The following is a 20,971-nucleotide window of genomic DNA, read 5'->3' on the forward strand; positions in this document are numbered from 1 at the left end:
TCAAATGTACTTACTAAATGTGAAATCATCGCTGATTGATTGCTTTAATATTGAAATACATTAGCCTGAAATTTGACAAACGTCCTATTTGACTTGACCAAGTGAGCCTTGATATACTCTCTTAATTTCCTATTGTTGAAGGTTTGTTCCTATATTTTGGGGGTGTTTCCCCTTATTATGTTTTTGTATCCCGAGTGAATCATTTAAAAATCTAAACTGAAATCAAAAGTTGCCTGCAATCGTAGACGACACAATGAAAGCTGAATATTAAATTTTTTGTAAAAGTGGAATCAGAAGTAATATATTTTTTGTTTGTATAAGTAATGCTACAGAAATTAAATAAAAGCCTTTTACAAGTATTTTTTTCTTCTTCAAAGTTAGATTTATTTTTCAGCCAGGTACACTGTGCAAGGAATGCAATCCAGCATGTTTATTATTGTAGCTTACACAAATGTCTCACAGAACAATTCAAACATGCCTTGATCAGAAAACAGTTTTTACATTCAAAATCAGGAGCTAAGGCACAAGACACTGTGCTTTTCAGTATGATAACCACATTGAAATGAAAATGACACAAAACAGAAATGTCATTTGGAGATCAGTCTGTTTACAACACACCTCTCTATTTCTGTCTAAATCTATATTCTACAATGACAACAATTGCACCCAGATTATGTGCATAAATTGCGCTGGAAATTTAAACAAAGCATACACGTTGAACATGCTTAATCGGATTATGTTAGAATGCTTGACTGCGATTCTCATAGGGTGGATGCTTGCTTAATTGATTGTATTAAGTGTTTCATGTGTCGAGATTCCAACAAAAATAAGCAAGATTTTATTTTTTTAAGGCCTTATCACCCAGCCCAAGGTTCTTGTTTTTCCCCTTGTTTGTGTTTGCAGTTCATTATTTTTAACAGCGTTTGTGTACAAATGTGAGCTAATCGTCAACCTGAAACCCCCAATCGATTTCGGGCTCGTCGTTCAGGCGTATGATGAGGTAGGACACCAGCTGGAACACGTTCTGCCACACGCCCAGGAAGACGTATATGTAAAAGTCACTGATGTCTATTTGGCAGTGGATACCTGAGTAATTCAAATCACACACGCACTCAAATCTGTTGATGTAGTTGAGACAAAAGCCTCCGTTCATACACGGGTCAGAGGCACACTCGTCCATGTCCTTCTCGCACCTGCAGCCAAAATAAAGGAGATCAAGACAAAAGTATCACATAACAGTTTCCCAACCTTTATTGATTATAATTTGGAGCAATCCGGTCAACAGCGTTGGATATCAATGTATGAATACTTTTTCTTTCTCTTATTGTCAAAATAAAATAATTTCAAAAGTGATGCATTTGTACTGAATGTCTCCTCACGCCATGTCTTGCGATGTTTTGCCTCTTTCTTTTGTCATTTCGGACTATCAAGATCTTCATCCGCCAACATTTCCTTCACTTTACCCCAAGAATTAGTTTTTGTATTTCTGGCGCCCCCATGTGTGTTCAATTAGTCCAACGTAGGCAAGGAACTAATAAAAGGAAATGCGAATGATGCATGTCCTACCATTCTCCTGAGAAGCCAGGTAGACAGAGACAACTGTTGTCCACTACTGAACAATTCCCTCCATTAAAGCAGCTGAAGTTCCATCTTATACCGCTGCATTTTGACTCAGGTAGCTGAGGAAGACTTGACAGATCCCCCCATAAAAAAGAAGAGAAAAGAATACAAACATTAGAACATTTTATATAGCTTAGTACGCTAATGCTAATCGTGATATCGTGATTGCTAACTCTTTAGCATAGGCACATTTTGTTGGTGTTTAATAATGCATATGTACATAAGATGATAATTAATTAATAGTTATATCCACTCAATTAATCTACGCTGAACCTTAGTGTTTAACAAAAAAATATGTTAAAACAAAAAAGTGTTAAATTTATGAAAATAAAATATGGGGGTTGAGGCCATGATGGAATAATCGTTAGTACAATCGATTTAAAAAATATTTGGAAGTGACAGTCTTAATAAATATATATATATATATGAAACTTGATGAATGAGAATTTTACTTAAATAGATGTTTGGAAACAGACAGTTCTGAAAAATTAAATACAAACATATTGTACTTGTAAAGTTAAATTCAACTGAACTGTACTTAAAACATTTACTATACTGGAGTCTCGTGGATAGCCGCACTACACTTTGAAAATCCATACATCAATTCTGAATACCGCTTATCCTTACATAGATCAATTCAGGGTGTGTTTAGTGTTTTTAGAATGTAGAAGGAAGCCGGAGTACATAGAGAATACCCACGATAGCATACTGGGCTAAGGGTTGTGCTAACCCAGGGTTGGGCAAACTCGGTCCTCGAGGGCTGGAGGCATGCAGGTTTTTGGATGTTTCCCTTCTCCAACACAGCTGATATATGATCAGCTCATCAGCAAGCTCTGCATAAGCCTGATAACGATCCTGTTGATTGGAATCCGCTTGTGTTTGAAGAGGGAAACCTCCAAAACCTGCAGGGCCCTCGAGGACCGAGTTTGCCCACGCTAATAGTCCACTGTGCTGTTTATTTGCTAACATGTTAAAAATACTATTTTTAGTCATTCATGTTGAGGCACTTACGGGTTTGTTTCGATGTACCATGGGATCTCGGGAATTTTCTCACTGTAAGAGACATGTTTTCATTAGTACAAGATATAAGTCAAGATGTTTCAGGGCATGGAATGCCGTTTGAACATTTTTTGTGTGTGTGTCCAGCCAAGGTTCATGTGCTTGCACATTCTTTGTCCTCATTAGTAAGACAATTCAGCACACTAATAGAACAACTTCACGTTTTCCGGCTACTCTAACATTTCTACACATTTCTGTATCTGCTCGCTACGAGTGAAGCTGCTGACAAGCAGAATTATATACAGTAATGGTTGTCACTAGTAGAAGGAGAATTACCCTTTGTGTATTTAACCAAACTAAATTTTGTCTTACAAAAGTCTGCTTAGCTTAATGCTAACTAACGATGCCTAATACCATTGGTGGGCTAACAATATAACAATTTAAGAAACCGATATTTGAACGCAGAGTGCATCAAGATTTAGTTGTGAAAGTCTTTGTTCGTGTCGGCCTGACTGTACTATGCAAGTTATCACTGTATGTTTTTATAAAGTACAGTTTTGTACAGTGGTATTTATCGAAAAACACGTTACGTACATTTTTGTCGTCTTTTTATTTATTATTATTTTTTTTTTAGAAAAACGGATTAATTGCATTTACATTCATTTCACTGGGGAAAGGTGATTTAAGATACGAGTGTTCTGACTTACAATCGCTATTTGAATTTTTGTGTATTTTTGTGTATTTTGGGTCACTGATGTCATCAACTTTTTGGGTGAAAGAATAATTCTTAGGGTATTTTATTGCTTTCAATTTCAAATGACCAGTATGTAAGAGTTAAACTGGATATGAAAAAAAAATGCTCAAATGGCTTTCCATACATGCTCAATTTTTGATGTTCTTAATGATGAATAAGAACTAACTTGCAATATTGGCCAGTCAGGTTCAGGGGGCAGAGGCATGAGTAGCTCTGGAATCCCTTGAGGCATGTCCCACCATTGCTGCAATTGCTATTCTCACAAAAATCCACATTCATCTCACACTGCGCCCCCGTGTAGCCTTGCTCACACACACACTGGTACCCCCCAGGAATGTTACTACAGTTTCCATAAATGCACGGCTTGGCCACGCAGGGGTCACTCGGCTCTTGGCACAATGGACCGCTCCACGTCGAGGGGCAGTTGCAATGATGCAGGTCGAACAGATCCTCGCACGCACCCTGGTTCTGACAAGGGTTGGGCGCACATACGCTCGCCCCCCAGCAGCCGTAGTGTGGACTGGCGTTGACGTTCAACTGCGAAAACTGCTCTTCCTGAGGTCTGAGAAGTTTCATGTCTGTGTCCAAGTGGAAAGGAAGTAGAAGGCCCCCGATTTCTGCAGGACCCAGACATCCAGAAAAACTCATTGGGGAGTCCAAACTCAGCGCACCTAGGAAAACATCTGCTCCTTCTGAAAGAAAATCCAAGTCCCCAACACCGAACTTTGATATTTCGGCTCTACTCCCATCCACATTTATAATCCACTTAGAGGCTGCACTGTCCATTCTGAGGCTCACAGAGTGCCACTCTCCGTCACTGACTGCACTCTCACTCTGTATGGGCAAACTATCTTGGTCCACTCCAGCCCGGTGCTGCACAACCACTCTGGAGTCCTGAAGGGAGACGGTGATGTATTTGGAGCCCCTTCGTGCATGCAATATGGTGGCAGCAGACTGTCTTGTGCGGAAGCTGAGAGAGACACCGCTAAGGCTGATGGTCCGGTTGTTCTTGTTGTTCCGGTAGTGCAAAACTCCACTTTCTGGACGAATTGTTACATTGGAAAGACCTATAGAAGGAAGAAAAAAGGGACTTTAAGGCACTCTATTGAACATTGACCATTCTTTAGAGAGGGTAGTTAAATATTGTCTATATAGCAGTAATTTAGCCACCCATCAGATTTGTTGTTTTCGCAATGCCATAATTATCACCTGTAGCTACATAATGGTGTAGATGCCGGACTTCCAACTTCCGGGTTTCACACATCAGCTTTGTTTCCTGTTCCGGTTTGCGACCTGTAGGCTGCGTCCCAGTACTTACGCGTCCGCCCTTGTGCCCCTTGGTTGCGCGTTCCCGTCGACGGGTGCGAGTGAGTCGCGTGTCTGTCTCAGTTGTCCGAAACATTTCAGAGAGCTGAGACGCCTTGCGGGGGAGCGCGTGGTTGGGGTGCGCAGAGCTGGGGGTGCAAGTGTTGGAACGCGGCCAGCAGCGGCCGGAAACGGCGCTGATGTGTGAAACCCGGAAGTTGGTAGTCCGTGGCATCTACCCCATTATATAATTTTTCTATTTTGTTTCAGGTATTGTTTGGACAGATGTGAGGCCATCAGATTTTTGACAGCTTAGACTTAGACTTAAAAATCATACCATTTAGTTGCCCATGGCTCATCAACTGGCAATGATGCAAAATTGCCACCTGGCAAAACGTTTTTCTGTCCTGACTGCAGTTTAGTGCCAGTTTGATAAATGTTATTGCTGTCACACTACTCCAACAGTTAACACTATCCATGACGAGTCTCTTGACACAGGATTTGTTCTTGATAAAACATGCAGCAAAAGGCCTGCTACTACCACCGTGGATGAAAACACCAAACTCACTCCTAGAGCAGGCACAAAGTCAAGGAAAGTCTACTTAACGAGTTTCACTGAATCTCAACATCAACAAAAGCTTGAATTAGTGGATGCTTCTGGGAGTGACAACTTTAAAGTTAGGTAAAGCCATATCACTCTGCACAGCATTTGCTCAATCGAGGTTTTGTTGATGCTGAGTTCCAGTGCAGCCCTTTGCATAGACTGTCCCTGTCTTAACGCAAACACCTGCTCTACGAGTTCGGTGTTTTCATCCGTGGTGGTAGTAGCCGGCCTTTTTCTGTATGTTTTATCAAGAACAAATCCTGTTTCGAGAAACACTGAAGAATTTCTGGCTACGCCTGTTGTGCAAAACATCCTGAAACATTGAACAGTTGGACTTTCAAAAATTTAGAGTTTAGGACGTTCTTCTGTAAAGGTTGATGTACATCCTGAAATGTCACCCCCAAATCTCCTGTCACTGGGTATATGTTCCTATTGGCCGAGGTATTTAGCTCCCCTCCTTTTTTCCCAGGTGAACATGTGACATCTCCTGCAGGACTCGTCATCGCAAACCTCCACCAGCATGTGTCTGTAGACTTAATCTGACCAGGGATTAGCACGTCTTAATGGAATCCTATGTAGCATCTCTGCTTCAACTCTGTTCCCTCCTGCAATCAGCCACGCTGTAATTAATTCAGTGCCTTTGCACCAGTCAGTGGACCAAGGAGACCACACACACTTCCCTCCAGAGTTTCCAACCCAAGTTTAGATATGCCCATATTTGGCCTTCATTGAAGTCCAATTTCTTCATAAAACAGTGTCGCGATGGTCTTATACTAGTGTATTTTAAGGCAAGACAAGTGTGAAACAGTTACTTATATGTCACTCACACTCAAAGCCATGCGAGCTCTGCCGGCATACAGTGGAGGTGGGACAGGGAGACAGCTCACACCATTTCACCTCCTCGCAGCGCTGCCCGGCCGTGTTGGGGGGGCAGTTACAGGTGAAGTCGTCCCACATGGAGTAACAAACACCACCATTGAGACAGGGGTTAACCTACAGTAGAGAAAAGGAACTCAAATCGGTCTACTGAGGCAAATGTTGACAGAGAGTGTGTTCGAATAAGAATGTAGCTCAATTTGGTAGAAAACATGCTCTCCGCAATAATTTGTACAAGGTACAAATGGATGTATGGATGATCCATACATTCATTTTCTGTTGTGATTATCCCCGTTACGTTCACGAGGGAATCAGAGCTTATAATAACATCTGATGATTTGTTTTGTCCAATAAGATTTCAGCCTTTATGGGTTACCATGTTGATCCAATCTGCCTATGGCCCACAGAATCAGTAGTGCCGGTCTACGGGCACGGCTCAGTTGCAAATACTCATTGCCTAATGTCGTTATATATTATGGTCAGCAACTTACCGCACAGGCGTTGTCACTGCTGCATCCTGGCGCAACACTTATCAGCTGTTCCAGGTTGTAAGAGTCCACAGAAGTTGTTATGGGATAGAACTGAAGTCGCTTATTGTTCATCCTCAGATCCTGGACACATCCTTTAAAGTAGCCTCCAAATGTGGCTGATGCCCTCGGGTCTGCTAGTCCACCCATAAAGACCCGATCCCCGTGATGCGCCCAGATGTGTCTTATGGGCCGAGAGCCTTGAACCTGGGCCGACTGGATCAAGGTTACCTCTAGACCTTCTAGCTTCACAGTCACCAGATGAAAATGGCCGTCACTGATCACATTTTGGCCGAGCAAAGTCTCAAAGTTGTTGACTTGAATTTTGACTCTGCCCTGATCCACCCAAAGTCGGAGGTACTGACTGGTGCTGTTGGCCAAGATCAGGAGGAGGCCTCTGGGCTGTCTGGTTCGAATGAACATGGACACAGTTAAAGTGTCACCAGGGTCGTCGTCTATTGAGAAGACGGCGTAACTTTCCAAGGCTTTGCTCCCAAACCTTGCAGTGACATACTCTGCGAAGGGAAACAAAGTTATTTACAAATACAATATTTCACAAAAGTGAGTACACCCCTCATATTTTTTTTTAATTATATCTTTTCATGGGACAACACAAAAGAAATGACACAATGTAAAGTACAGCTTGTATAACAGTGCACATTTACTCTGCCCTGAAATTAACTCAACACACAGCCATTAATGCCTAAACAGCTAGCAGCAAACGCGAGTACACCCCTATGTGAAAATGTCCACCCCAGCCCAAGTAGCCATTTCCCCTCCTTGGCGTCATGTGACTCACTAGCGTTACCAATGACAGGGCAGCTTTTTCATGTTGAGAAAAAATACTTAGGTATAGGCACAATATCGGCATCGGCCAATACTGCAAAGCTGGGTATCGGAATCAGTATCGAGGGCCAAAAACCGGTATCAGAACAACACTATCTCAGGTGTGGTCGAGCCTTAGCGTGATTCGGTAAAATGGTGTAATTCATCTCGATAAGCTTCTCAAACCCACGTTTTTGAAAATTCTTTGCCCAGGTGTTCCCTGAATGCCTCCTCATTGCATGTGTCTGAACTCTATGCTATTTCTACCTGTAAGCTCCTTTAAAGTCTGCTGACTAACTTTACTGTCCGGTGGTATCGCAAAAAGCCACAGGATAGTAAGATTAGTGACCTGTTCACCTTTTTTTAGCCATAATCCAATCAATCACTCCTTTATTTATATAGCACCTGTAATGCTTAAAAAGCAAATCTTCTAATCTTTATGGCATCATACCTTAACTTTTAAATGTTTTTGGGCCAAGGTGAGATTAAATGGGGGTTCCTTTTGAACATAGGAAAGGACAGTGCTGGGGCGACATGACTCAGTGGTAGAGTGGTCATCTCCCATCCATGAGGTTGTGGGTGCGATCCTCACCTCTGGTGACCATGTTGAAGTGTCCTTGAGCAAGACACTGAACCCTAATTTGCTCCCAGTGGACCTGACAGTAGCCGACCACGTGACCTGTTGCTTTGAATATTGTTGCTGCAAAGGATTATGGGTATCCATCCATGCATTTTTTTAACCGCTTATTCCTCACTAGAGTCGCGGGGGTGCTGGAGCCTATCCCAGCTAGCTTCGGGCAGTACAGTTACAGGTACACCCTGAACTGGTTGCCAGCCAATCACAGGGCACACAGAGACGAACAACCATTCACACTCACAATCACACCTAGGGACAATTTTAGTGTTCAATTAACCTGCCATGCATGTCTTTGGAATGTGGGAGGAAACCGGAGTACCTGGACAAAAACCCACACAGGCACGTGGAGAACATGCAAACTCCACCCCGGAAAGCTGAAGCCCGGTCTCGATCTCACGTCCTCTGCACTGGGAGGCAGACGTGCTAACCAGTCAGTCACCGTGCTGCCCAGGTTATGGGTAACATCTTGTAAATGTTGGTCAAGAGTAACCTATCCTAAAGGTGGCTTAAAGGTTTAATTGAGCCAGCTTTCCGAAGCATCTTTAGAACAACCTTCCCTTCAAGTATTCTCATTTGAATAAGATGGGAAAAGAAAACCTAACTCGAAGCAAAAACCTGATTCCAAAGAGGTCAACTTTTCCTCCAAGTCCTAGTACGTCATTTCGCTCAAATGGGAAATGAAAATAATCTAAAGAGGCCCATATACTTCTATAACATCTTACCGTCTGCACAGTTGCCGCCCTCATACGGTCTTTGGCACTCGCACATGTAACTCCTCCATCCCTGGCTCACGCAGCGACCTCGATTCTGGCATGGTCCGTCGTCACATTTGTCCTTATCGTTGCATCCCATTGTCACGTTAACCTGGACGTCTGAAACCTTCCCCGACGTAACCGGCACCACCAGATGGGAGTCCACAAGCACATCTCTGAAGCAACCCAGAAAAGCATGTGGGGTTTCTGTTTTGTAGTCTGAAGCTGCTCCTATGAAGAGGCTTTGACGTTCTGTCCCAGGTTCAGGGAGAGCATAGGCTGCCTCGAGAACTTGGACCTCGGTTTTGCTTTCCCTGGCACAGTTTCCCTCAGTACAGAGGAGTCGGATCAGGCTGACCACTCCGCCAAGTGAGGCCTCCATTGTGTGCCATTTGTTGTTGGGCATAAATTCTGGTAGCTGCTGAACCAACGTGCTGGATCCTTGGTTTTTGAGACTGCGCAGGCACAGATAGCCATCCATTAACTCAATGCTGAGAAGGAGGCCGGCCACTCTGCGTTGCAAGAGAGTCCCAACAAGTCTCTCTGTCCGGAAGCTGAGTGTAACATTCAGAGGGGCTTCTGGGTCAACAAGATGAGTGTCTATGTACATGTAACCTTGGCTCTCAAATGAAAAAACAGTGGAGGTCTGGCATTTGGCGCCTGAGAAGCCGGCAAGGCAGATGCATGAGTAACTGTGTTTCCCGTGTATAAATAAGGGCGAGCATATTCCATCATTTTCACATTGGTTGTCGTCGCAGCCCGAAAGTGCAACAGTGCAGGTCTGTCCCCCGTATAGACGGCCGTGAAGGCTCTGCTGGGAGCAAAGGCATCTGAAACCGCCAAGGTGACTCTCACACACGCCACCATTTCGACATGGCTGCTGTTCACATCCGGTGGTGTTCCCGTCAGAGAAAATACCTAGAAAGACAAGATTGCGTCATTGATACTGCTTATGAAGTGAGTTGAGTGGAGTTTTCTGCCGCTATAGAGCGCTCATATCTCAAGTTTCGTCTTTTATCGGAGAGATATACACCCATATTGTTTTGTCACAACATAACGGGGTAACAAAAGGTTTTAGCACTAATCGCAACGCACAAAATAGTCTAGTTATAACTGATAAAAGTTACTGACGGACTAGTGAATTTCACATTCTCACTTGTATTAGTTTATTAGTTGAGTGTCAAAAGTTGAGGGTAACATCAAAATTCGAAATTCTTGTTTAAAAAAAAGCATATTTTCAAATAAAATATAACATTACATTCATCTGAAACAGATTAAATGTGTTCAAACAAACAAGCTTTACCAAATGAGGACATTTCTAAATGACACCCATTTTTTCGAACAGTAGTATTCTACTGTGCTATATATATTCATGTCCGCCTACCTTCAAAAAGCCACCATGAAATCCAAACATACACGGTGAATTTTAACATTGTCCTCAAATCCTCCAAATTAACAGCTATTCAGGAAGATGTTCATTTACGCCAAATCCAACTGGGGAATTATATGCCGCTCCATCCTCATGGCTGCTCCCCCATGCATGCATGTGTACACGCCTGCATCGTCTCAAGCCAAGATTGGAGAGATTAAGCTAATGCACTTACAATGTCTTACGCTTTAATTGTGTTGGCAAAGGGAGCGCTTCCAACCAGGAGGCTAATTTGAGTGATACCTCCAAGGAAGATCTGACTCTGAGTCTGAACTGTTTTTATTAGAAAACGGGGTGTGTGTGATTCAATGGAGACAATGTAAAGTTAAAAAGTGTAGAACAGGTCAATATGAAAGTAGTAAGAAAAATCCCTGTTTCATTTTTTTTTTATGTGTAATTTGTTTTGGCTACAAATTAGTTATAACAAAGGACATACAAATGCACGTGTCTATGTGGACGCATTGACATTCTCTCCACTGACTCCTAACTAAGGAAAATAAGAATAAGAAAGTCTTTATTGTCTTTGTAACAGTTACAACAAAATTCTCTAAAGGTGTCATTAAAATTATGTATTCAAATGATGTATTCTCTCTCCATTTAGAATAGATGCATATTATTTTCCCTGCTGTGAAACCAGGACATGTGCATGTACTGTAACATGTTCTCTTAAATCTGTCCTAAGCACTTGGCAGAGCCGCTTGCTGGCCTGAAGTGTAAACTTTCAAAGGCAACTCAGGTAATTTGCGCTAATCTGAGAATGCTCTTCTCTCAGAACATTGGTAAACAAAATAAAGATAGAAAGTTTATATTATCTTTTTAATTTTTTTTTTTAAATCATTATTATTATTATTATTATTATTTTATTTTTTGTGGTTGTAATGGAGACTTCTCACCGTGACATAACATATTGCAACAAACACAACATTTTCGTGTGAAAACTTTTATACTTCAAATACTACCATATTTTTTCAAACGTAGTACTTGCTAAATCAATTCATATAAAGTAAGTAAGACCACTCGTATCAAAACCGAGCATTTTAATCATATTTAAATTTTGACTACGTTACCCAAGATTCCACAGTACCGGAAACACTAACATTCGACATCAATACTTCCGCCTGTTTTGTTTTGTTTTGTAATTTTTTTGTGAGTTATAAATAGGTATTAATTTAAGATGTCTTCTGATGTATTCGATTTTTACAACTTATTAAATCTTTAAATACAATAAAAGGTTTAGTCACATATTCTTGAACTACCAATGGGCGAGCTGTTTGTTGCGACGCCTGTAGAATTTAGGTGGGCGTTTCAGACGTACAGAAAATTATTATTCCTACGCTTATTTTTACCCCCCAAGTGGAGGTTTTGGCTGGACTTTACACGTGTTTGTGAATACGGTTCACATATTTGAGGTACGATTTTGACATTGGGGGAAAAAAAAATCCCGATTCAAACGCTAATGTCCATAAGAGCGCTGAGGTCGTTTGTCAACATCTCCTCAGAGGGGCCCTGTCTGTCCTGTGGCTGGTGGTAGCGGATGTTAGGGGTCCTTGAAGTGGATAGCGAATGTACAACCACAACGCTTTCATTTAAGCAAGAATGGCTGTATAAATGCTTTACCGGTACTTTAATTTAATAAATGACGCAGTTTTTAGGGCTGGGTTAACCGGCAGACAGATTTCTGCGTAATAATGCACCGGAGACACTACCAGCAAACCGTCGTTCCTTGATATTGTAAGTATAGCCTACTAACTTACTAAGCATTACGTGGATTTGATTCATGTAAATCCTTACACATTTCGTACACGGTGCATGATTTAATCAACACCTAGTATTCAATAGGTATTGTACACTGCCTACGTATGGTACACTTGTGTTAGCCATATGCAATGGATATTTAAAAAAAAGAAAGAAAAAAAAGTACTACACATTGGTTTATTTTTTTCCCCCAGAAGTAAAAAAAATAAAAGTGAGATAAGTGGTTGCACAGGTGTGCACGCTCTTATAAATGGGAACGTGACTGTGTTTAAGATTAACCAATCACATTCATACTCATGTTGAATACACTAGGAGGCAACACACACCTGCTACCGTTGTACCTCTGATTAACCCCAAATAAAGTTCAGCTGTTCTATAAAGCTTTTCCGGACATTTTGGCTCTTTAGCAGAAGCGTGAAGGCTATTTCAAAGTGTCCAATAATTCATTCCACTTTGTCTCGCAGCCCCAAAACATGCTTCACTTTAAATCTGTAGTTATGGTGTTCATTTGGTGATGAGCGGTGTACGTTTGTGACCATCATACTTCTGGCCAAAAAGTTCAGCCTTGGTTTCATCAGACCATAATAAAATCTCCCAAACAAATGTGGAAAAATGTGTTTGGAATGTCAGTCAGTAGGGGTGTGAATTGCCTAGTACCTGGCGATTCGATTCGATACAGGTTAATCCTGATATGAATCTAAAAATTGATTGTTGCGGTTTTTTTTTTAACTCAAAATTAGAAAATACTAATCAGTAAACTTGTACATGTACACTGTAAGATTTGTATGAAAATGTATTTATTTATCTGAAATTCAGGCTTATAACTGAGCCACTGCATTTAACAAACAGTTTGCAGTCTGTTTCATGTTTGAACAGCACTGAAATAAAATATTAAGGCTTAATGTTCCATTAATATAACATTCTTCCATGCTTAATGTGTGAATCCTAACCCTAAGTAAGACGTTTTGTTGAATATTCCCATAAAAAATTGATGTTTAAAAATCGATTTGGCCGCATATCGAATCGATTCGAGAATTGCGCGCTGTAATATCTAACACCCCTATTAGTCAGTTTTAGCGCAAAACCTTCAAGTCTATGCTAAATTTATTTGGGGTTAATCAGTGGCACTTTAAATGGTGGCGGTTGAGTGCTGACTTACATCTAATATGAACTTGAATGTGATTGTTAATCCTGAACATAGTCATGTCCCCATTTACAAAAGGGTGTTCACACTTGCGCAATCATGTTATCTCAGTTGTTTATTTTAACTTCCCCCCCTCTAATACATATAGTTTTTCATTAGGGTGGTACATTATAGGGAGCAATAGTGTTTTTTTTTTAATTATCCCAAAAAAACTGGCATTTGAACAGATGTCTGGAGACTTTTTATAGGCTATAACAGCTAAAGATGACCTTTACATATACAATAGAGGCTTGGTTTATATTGAAATGGTTGAATAAGTATGACTTTCACAAAATGCTTGTATTGTGGTTTTAGTTGTGCTGCGTCATAATGGGAGGTGTTTTTCATTTTTAATATCCTTATTTGTTTGTTTGTTTAAGGTGTTCAAAACACTTTCTTTGTAGCCCTTCAGGATTAAACCATGGTATCCTCAAACACCCCAATGGAAAAGAGAACAAGCAATTCTTCCCCTGCCAAATGCAGCAGGCAAAGCAGAGCCATGAAAAAATGCACAACAGCATCCGGCACCTCAGCCATCCCTGCAAGTGCCCGACAAGCAGCTCCACACATCCGGCACTTGACCATGGCGCATCACAGTTGCAACCTGGTGAACTTCTTGAACGAGGATCGAACTCGGCAGAGGTTCTGCGACGTGTCCGTGTCCGTGGGTGGGAAGCTGTACGGCGCCCATAAAGTGGTCTTGGCCCACGGGAGCAGTTACTTCCACGCCGAGCTGTCCAAGAATCCCGCTATGACCCACGTGACTCTGGATCACGTTGACGACTCGGTTTTCCAGCACCTGCTTGCCTTGCTGTACACATCGGAGTGCGTTATTGCCGAGACCGAGCTCCAGGCTGTAACTGAAGCGGCCCGCTTCCTAGACATGATGGATGTGTTAAAGCTGCTGTGTGAGGAAGTGCCAAACGACAACCCGATAAGCGGGGATGAGACTGAATCACTAATGATAGCCACTCAAGGCTCATTAGATCAGCAGTTTTGTGTGGAAAACTCACCACAGGACGACAGTGTGAGTGACAGTCACTTGCCAACTCCAAGTAAGGGCCAGAAGATGTGTAAGGCGGCTACCATGCGAAGATCAGCTCGAAGGAGGAAACCCCCAACCAAGTATAAGAAAGACGATATCGAGTGCATGAACAACACTGAGGAAAGACAAATAACTCAATCGCCAAGGGAGCAGTTTGAAGAAAGATGGAATGAAGAAGAAGCCACAGAATACAAACTGGTAGTGGATGAAACAAGATCATCACACGCGGAAGATTATTTGGCTGAGGAGGATGAAGGTCCCATTGAGGAGGGCGCTAAAGCATCAGCCCCAGGTCCCGTCTATCCCGAAGGTCTGACTCCTGTCATCATCCGCATCGCCAGCAAGAAAATTCTCAAGTGCCCCAAATGTGACAAGACTTTTGATCGAGCAGGTGGGAATGGTTACGTTTTAACTATCCAAGTTTATTTATAATTCATGTTTTACAGCTCACCGAATTGGTGATTGCGGTGTCTACCAGGCAAGTACGAGAGTCACACCCGAGTGCACACCAAAGAAAAACCCTTCCAGTGTGACGTCTGCCTGCAGCGCTACTCCACCAAATCCAACTTGACGTTTCACAAGAAGAAGCACGCCAGCAACGCTCCCGTCCAGATCAAAGAGCAAGTGTCCCTTCTGTAATAAACTCCACGCTAGCACCAAAACCCTGGGCAAGCATGTCCGCAGGTGAGACCAGCTTCACCCCAATTTCAGACATTTTCAGCCTTGGTGGAAATCAATCAACACAAATCACCAACATAATGCATCTAGCATGTACGCAACAACATGCTGGTTGACGTGTTGATTTTTTTGCTCTGTCCTGCAAGGTTGCACCCAGAACACCTCCAAGAGTTTCTCAGCAAGAGGAAGAAGAAGATGAAGAGTGAAGGCTGGAAATGCCCTGTGAGGACTGCGCTCCTTGTTTATTATGATTTTTGTAACCACAGCTGAAATCCTGAACTCGAAATGTGGATTTAATTCAATGAAATGACTTTACTCCATTTCTCTTTTCTTGCTGAACCAGATTTGTCTGAAGTCATTTACCCGCAGGACTCACTTGCAGGAGCATATGATCCTGCACACCCAAGATCGGCCATTCAAATGTGCTTTTTGCGACGAATTCTTTCGGTCCAGGTTTGCCAGGCTCAAGCACCAAGAAAAGTACCACCTGGGTGAGCACTATGAAGAAAAATACTCCTTTCAAGTGGAATCAATTTCTTTCTTCGTGTAACAAATTTACATACATACTTAAAAATAGAAAAGGGTTTATTAAGCATAACTGAATGAATAAATAATTCAATAACAAATAAGCATGAATTATTTTATAAATTAACCATCTTACAATATTTCTAGTGTTGTTCCGATACCGGCATCGGGAGAAGCCCCGATACTGCATTAATACATTGGTATCGGCAAGTACTAACAAGTAGCATGCCGATACCATTATTTCCGACGCTAATATAGGACTTTGGATGCAGCATCTTGTGTCTTGCTTGTGCACGACATTCACTTATGTACATGCTCACTGCATGCCGAGCCGAGATATCCTATTGGCCCTTGAGTGCTCTGAACCAATGGCAGGGCAGCTTTTTTTTTGTTAGAAAAAACGCGATGCCGATACTTCAAAACTGGGTATCGCAACAACACTAGATATTTCATGAAATAATTTGCACATTACATGGCCTCTGTTCATAAAAAAACAAAACAAATGTTTGTCATTTTCAGGACCTTTTCCTTGTGAGATCTGCGGACGAAATTTTAACGATACCGGGAACAGGAGGCGGCACATTGAATGCACACATGGAGGGAAAAGAAAGTGGACGTGCTTTGTGTGTGGAAAGTCCGTAAGGGAAAGGTAGCAAAAGATTGAATTTGAATTTATTTATTTGAAAGGGACAATGCACATTAATCAACATTTTACAAAGTTAGCTAAGTTAAGCTCATTTTCATTGGCAGACCCTCGGGCGGATGTAAGAGAAATGAGAGTAATTAAGATCACAAATCTATTTCCAACAATAATATAAGATAAAATACATTTCCTTTACAGTTGATGGTGCTAATTAATCTCTCAAATCAATGAGAGCAGTTTTGGGCCGACTTCAGCCACTGTTTGAGTTTTTTGTTGAAGACACTTACTTGTATTTGTCTCCAATTTGCGTTCAGCAGGGGAGAGCATTCCATAGTTTAGTTCCCTGACTGTCCAAACGTTGTTCTAAACTTTGGGAGCTCACAGTTAAGATTCGTTCTCATCCCCTGAGGGAGCGGTGAGCAGCAGCGGGGCCCGAGCTCGGGAAGCATTTGATGATCTAACCCCCCCCCAATTCCAACCCTTAATACTGAGTGTCAAGCAGGGCGGCAATGGGTCCCATTGTTATAGTCTTTGGTATCACCCGGCCGGGGTTTGAACCCACAACTTCCCAGTCTCAGGGCGGAGACTCTACCACTAGCGCACTGATCTGGTTATTGAGGCGCCGGTGGTCGGTCTACAGAAGCTCTGACGCCTCACCATGAGAGCAGATAACAGTGGTGACACGCAGATCGACAAACATTAAAAGTTTCGAAGTACTAAAATTCACACCGTTTTCAAAGGTAAAATTTTAGCTTGTGTTTTTGAATGATTTCACAATGATGCCAGCTCATTGGTTTCCTATCTTCCTCACGCTGTCCGTATGTACGTCCTTTTGGATGCCGCCTTTCAAAACATTTTTCCTTCTGGTAGAACAACGTTGCGCGAGCACATGCGGATCCACAGCGGCGAGAAGCCTCACATGTGTGGTCTCTGTGGGCAAAGTTTCCGCCACAAAAGCTCATACAGGTTGGTCAAAGGGCATCTGAGTTTCATTTGTTGTTCACTTTGTGAATTTTCTTGCACTTCTGTATTTTTGACAGGCTCCATTTGAGAAGACACCGCAATGACAGGCGCTACGAGTGCGACGAATGTGGCAAGACCTTCGTACGCCACGATCACCTGACCAAACATCAGAAAACGCACTCTGGTACAATCCTCTTCATCCCCCAAATATATTTAAGAATGGTCCTCATAATATGGCAGTGGAAAGATTTATCACTGCCAAAAAGTGAGCTGAAAAACAAAAATAATGAAATGAGGAACCTATTACAATGGTGCAGTTTGCCAGATAGTGTACAATTCCTCAGAAATGACGCTCCAAGCTGTTGTTGCCATTTCAACACGTACAACACCTAATGTGTCTGTTGAATCTACAGTGGTGCCTTGAGATAAGAGTTTAATTCATTCTGTGACCAATAGCACTTTAACTTTTTTGTTTTCTTTTTCTCTCTACTCATGTATAATGTGCACCCCAAATTTGCTGGTATCTATGATCAAAGATTATCTGCATACTAATTTGATGGAGCCCTATCGCCCCGCCGGACTGGTCCCATATGCCCGGTGGGGTGGGTGGGGGCTTGGTGGGCGGGTGCGCCTCCTGCCCCCGCCCGGTTGGGGAGGGCCCCGCTGGTCGCTCCTCTTAACTCACTACACTAGGTTTGCACAATACACTTTTATAGACATATAGGGCACATAACACACTTTGGGGGGTGGGGTAGGGTGGAAACACCGTCTTCACCCTACAACTCCCCTCCAATTTTAATGCACCACACAACTTGGGGGGGGGGGGGGAGGGGCTTGTGGGGGTGCCATCGGTTGGGGGCCGCAGTATAGAGCAGTGCTGCGGTCCCCTGTAAATAAATAATAATAATAATAATAATAAATAAATAAATAAAAATAAATAAAGAGCAATGATGATGACATTTCCGAATGAACAATACTGAGAGCTCTTTATAGAAGAAAAATAAAAAATAAAAAAATAAAATATATATATATAATATATATCATATAAAAGTATTTATATATATTTTTAGTATCAAAAGTCCACTTATATATATATAGTATAAAAGTATTTATATATTTTTTTAGTCTCAAAAGTCGACAATAAGTGGCTTTGTCGTTTAGGTCGTTGCATTCTATTAGTGCACCACTAGATGGCACTAAATTATACATACTGTTGCTTTTAAGGTATAAGGTAGATATGGTTGTTGCATAACGTATAATTATCTTTGTTTTATGCTTAGTTTGGCTATAAACATATTCTGAGAGTAGCAGTATATCTGCCAAACAGCTGCTTGATGTGAAGTGAGCTGAGTTCAGGATGCGTACCTCAAATTCTTTCTCGCGGGTCAAAGAGAAGAATCAATCAAACCAATCACTCATATCTCAAGGCATCACTGTATTATTTACACCGTGTCTGCTTTATTTCAGGTGAAAAAGCACATCAGTGTGAAGAATGTGGGAAGTGTTTCCGACGGCAGGATCACCTGGCGGTCCACTACAGAAATGTTCATTTGGGCGAGAAAGTGTGGCAGAAGTATGTTGTCAACATATGCCTAGTTTGCATTTATTATAGCCATATTATTCTCTCTCCTATCTGTGAAAAAAAGAAAAAGATCTCCATTCTTATTCTTGTAGGTATAAAACACCCATGCATCAATGTGAGGTTTGCAAGAAAGAATTCAAAGGAAAGTCCAGTCTGGAAATGCACTTCAGGACCCACTCAGGTAATTGCTTTAATCATGAACGTGAGCAGCGCCTCCCAACCACTGCTACGACGTGACCAGTTTCTTCTGAATTTGCATACTCACTTTTTTGGCAGGCGCCATCTTGTGGATACTTGGTGTTGACAGATTTAATTAATTGACGGTGTGTTTGATTTGAATACACATCCTGCATGGTGCAAGATTAGCTTCGAGCTGCACTGCCAAATAACCAATACAGCTACTAGTAGCCCATGTAGTCCATTTTGTAGTTACAATTTTCCTGTATTACCTAACATTTAATACTGCTTGTAAATGCCTATAGTTTTAATTATGCTTATGCCTTTGGGGGGGGGGGCGTGCGGTCTTTTCAAATACTGGTACTTAAAAAAAAAAAAATGATGGCACTGAATCATTTTACTTGGTACTTGAAACAATACTACAGTACAGTATTTTAATTTATTTTTTTCAATTGGTTTGATGTTCCTGTGAAAGGTGAGAAACCCTTCAGTTGTCCGGAGTGCCACCAGACATTTCGGATCAAGAAGACCTTGACCAAGCACATGGTAATCCACTCGGACGTGCGTCCTTTCAGCTGCCAACAGTGCAACGCCGCCTTCAAGAGAAAAGACAAGCTCAAGTATCACGTGGACCACGTCCACAGCATCCGCTTTCTTGAGCAGCCTCTCGGCGGAACCCTGGGCCAGGACAAAATGGGTCCGGATCCTTTTAGTACGGAACCCAAGTCGGACGTCTGTGTGCCTGACACTTTAGACTCCGTCCAGATGGCGGGTAGACCTGGGCAAGGCCAACTGGACGCTGAAGAAGTGCATCCAATTTCGGGCTACCAGAGCTCAGAGCTGGCATTTTTAGAGAAGTACACCCTGGCGCCCCAGTCGACCAACATCGTCCCTCCCGTGAGGAGCGATCAGATGCTAGACACCCGAGAGCAGGCGTACCTGGGAACCCTGCTCGCTTTGGATTCCACTTCCTCCGTGGAGAACATCTCAAACTCGAACCAAAGTCACCGGTGAAACATTAGCCACAGTCTTGCAAAACCAAAGACAAACGGAAGAACTTGTGTACAACTGCTAATAATGACAGCGGTACTTTGACTTGAGTATTTATTTTACTTGTTTCAATTATGAATGAGGTTCAGGTACGTTTGAATGAAGTCTCCTCCAACACACCTGAATCAAATGATCAGGATTGTTATCAGGTTTCTGCGGAGCTTGCTGATGAGCCGATCCTTTGAATCAGGTGTGTTTGAGGAGAGATGCCTCGAAAACATGCAGGACCTGAGTTGAAGACATGGTACTGTCGAAAATTCACATTAAAGCTACACGTTGCAAGATACTGAGTTTTTGCAGATTTGCGAGCTCTCTGGCCAAAAGCGGAATGGAAGCCAGCGACGTGCACGCGCCCAGATTGCCGAGACGTTAGTTAGTGTAGTTTTATTGTGCATTTTCTTATCATATCTCGCATTTTCGTGACGAGGTCTTATCTTTTACAGTACAAACAAAGCTGTGGGTCCCGTTTGTTAAAGTGTGGATCTTTATATTAAAAACACGTCCAGCTTTTTTGCTCTTGCTCAACTCAGTCGGTCTTTATTCAACATGCAGCGTCTCCACATCAACACTTGTTACACACTCAGGCTTCAACCTGCCTCTCGTGGTACAAGATTGCCCCCTATTGGCGTAACTGGTAACAATAATATATCATATTGTTACATCGTTTCACCCTCTTAAGGTTTTCCCACCTACTCCATTATTAACACTGCTCCAACATTGATCCACGTCCTCCTGCGACGCTTGTGCGACTTCAGTCTTGCCTTTTTTTTTGTCACACGAGACAGTGTTATCCTTTCCTGCTCGGTATTCTGACCGTGGTCGGGGACACGGGAGAGTTTTCCCTCGGTCAGCGTCACCTCCGTGGACAACACCCGTTGCATGTCGCCAAACTTTCGGCCCGATGGTCGAACAAAAGGAGCCACCGGGAGACTGAGGGTCGCAGTATTGGTTTATTATTATTTTGACCCACTTTTTTATCCACTGTGGCACACGCTTGTCTTTTCCCACGGACTCGTAGAAACACTCCCAAACACTTCCGCCT

General features: G+C 42.3%; 2 protein-coding genes across 3 annotated transcripts; one reads left to right on the plus strand and one right to left on the minus strand.

Annotated features, from left to right (window-relative positions):
• Positions 1-378: 378 nt before the first annotated feature.
• Positions 379-10,452, minus strand: LOC147181984 (protein crumbs homolog 1-like). 2 transcript variants are annotated; one of them, XM_086097774.1, is made up of 8 exons: positions 10,284-10,452; positions 8,870-9,817; positions 6,650-7,200; positions 6,110-6,275; positions 3,540-4,440; positions 2,632-2,673; positions 1,567-1,689; positions 379-1,193 (listed from the first exon to the last, which is right to left on the minus strand). In XM_086097774.1, the coding sequence occupies exons 1-8, from the start codon at positions 10,330-10,332 to the stop codon at positions 941-943; spliced, it is 3,033 nt and encodes a 1,010-aa protein (XP_085953900.1). In that variant the 5' UTR covers positions 10,333-10,452; the 3' UTR covers positions 379-940. The 2 variants fall into 2 exon arrangements, 1 of the variants encoding a protein (XP_085953900.1); XR_015097339.1 differs by having other exon boundaries at positions 1,045-1,193; positions 1,567-1,679.
• A 993-nt stretch (positions 10,453-11,445) lies between these two features.
• Positions 11,446-20,439, plus strand: zbtb41 (zinc finger and BTB domain containing 41). The gene is given in 12 exon segments (XM_086097776.1): positions 11,446-12,059; positions 13,647-14,702; positions 14,790-14,931; positions 14,933-14,995; positions 15,136-15,211; positions 15,333-15,480; positions 16,034-16,163; positions 17,028-17,123; positions 17,198-17,304; positions 18,588-18,693; positions 18,795-18,883; positions 19,355-20,439. Coding segments are annotated over 11 exon segments (2,511 nt in total). The 5' UTR covers positions 11,446-12,059; positions 13,647-13,687; the 3' UTR covers positions 19,894-20,439.
• Positions 20,440-20,971: the final 532 nt, after the last annotated feature.

Source organism: Leptonotus elevatus, chromosome 1, assembly GCF_054856555.1.
Source record: "Leptonotus elevatus isolate MCC_2025b chromosome 1, RoL_Lele_1.0, whole genome shotgun sequence".
In the NCBI taxonomy this organism is placed as follows: domain Eukaryota; kingdom Metazoa; phylum Chordata; class Actinopteri; order Syngnathiformes; family Syngnathidae; genus Leptonotus; species Leptonotus elevatus.

What these genes read in the sequence shown, in the direction of transcription:
- LOC147181984 (XM_086097774.1), bottom strand. Translation starts at nt 10,332, where the DNA reads ATGTTAAAATTCACCGTGTATGTTTGGATTTCATGGTGGCTTTTTGAA. An exon ending in GGGCGGCAACTGTGCAGACG is followed by an intron (nt 7,201 to 8,869) that starts GTAAGATGTTAT and finishes TTCCCTTCGCAG; the next exon opens with AGTATGTCACTGCAAGGTTT. An exon ending in GAGCTCGCATGGCTTTGAGT is followed by an intron (nt 4,441 to 6,109) that starts GTGAGTGACATA and finishes TTCCTTCTATAG; the next exon opens with GTCTTTCCAATGTAACAATT.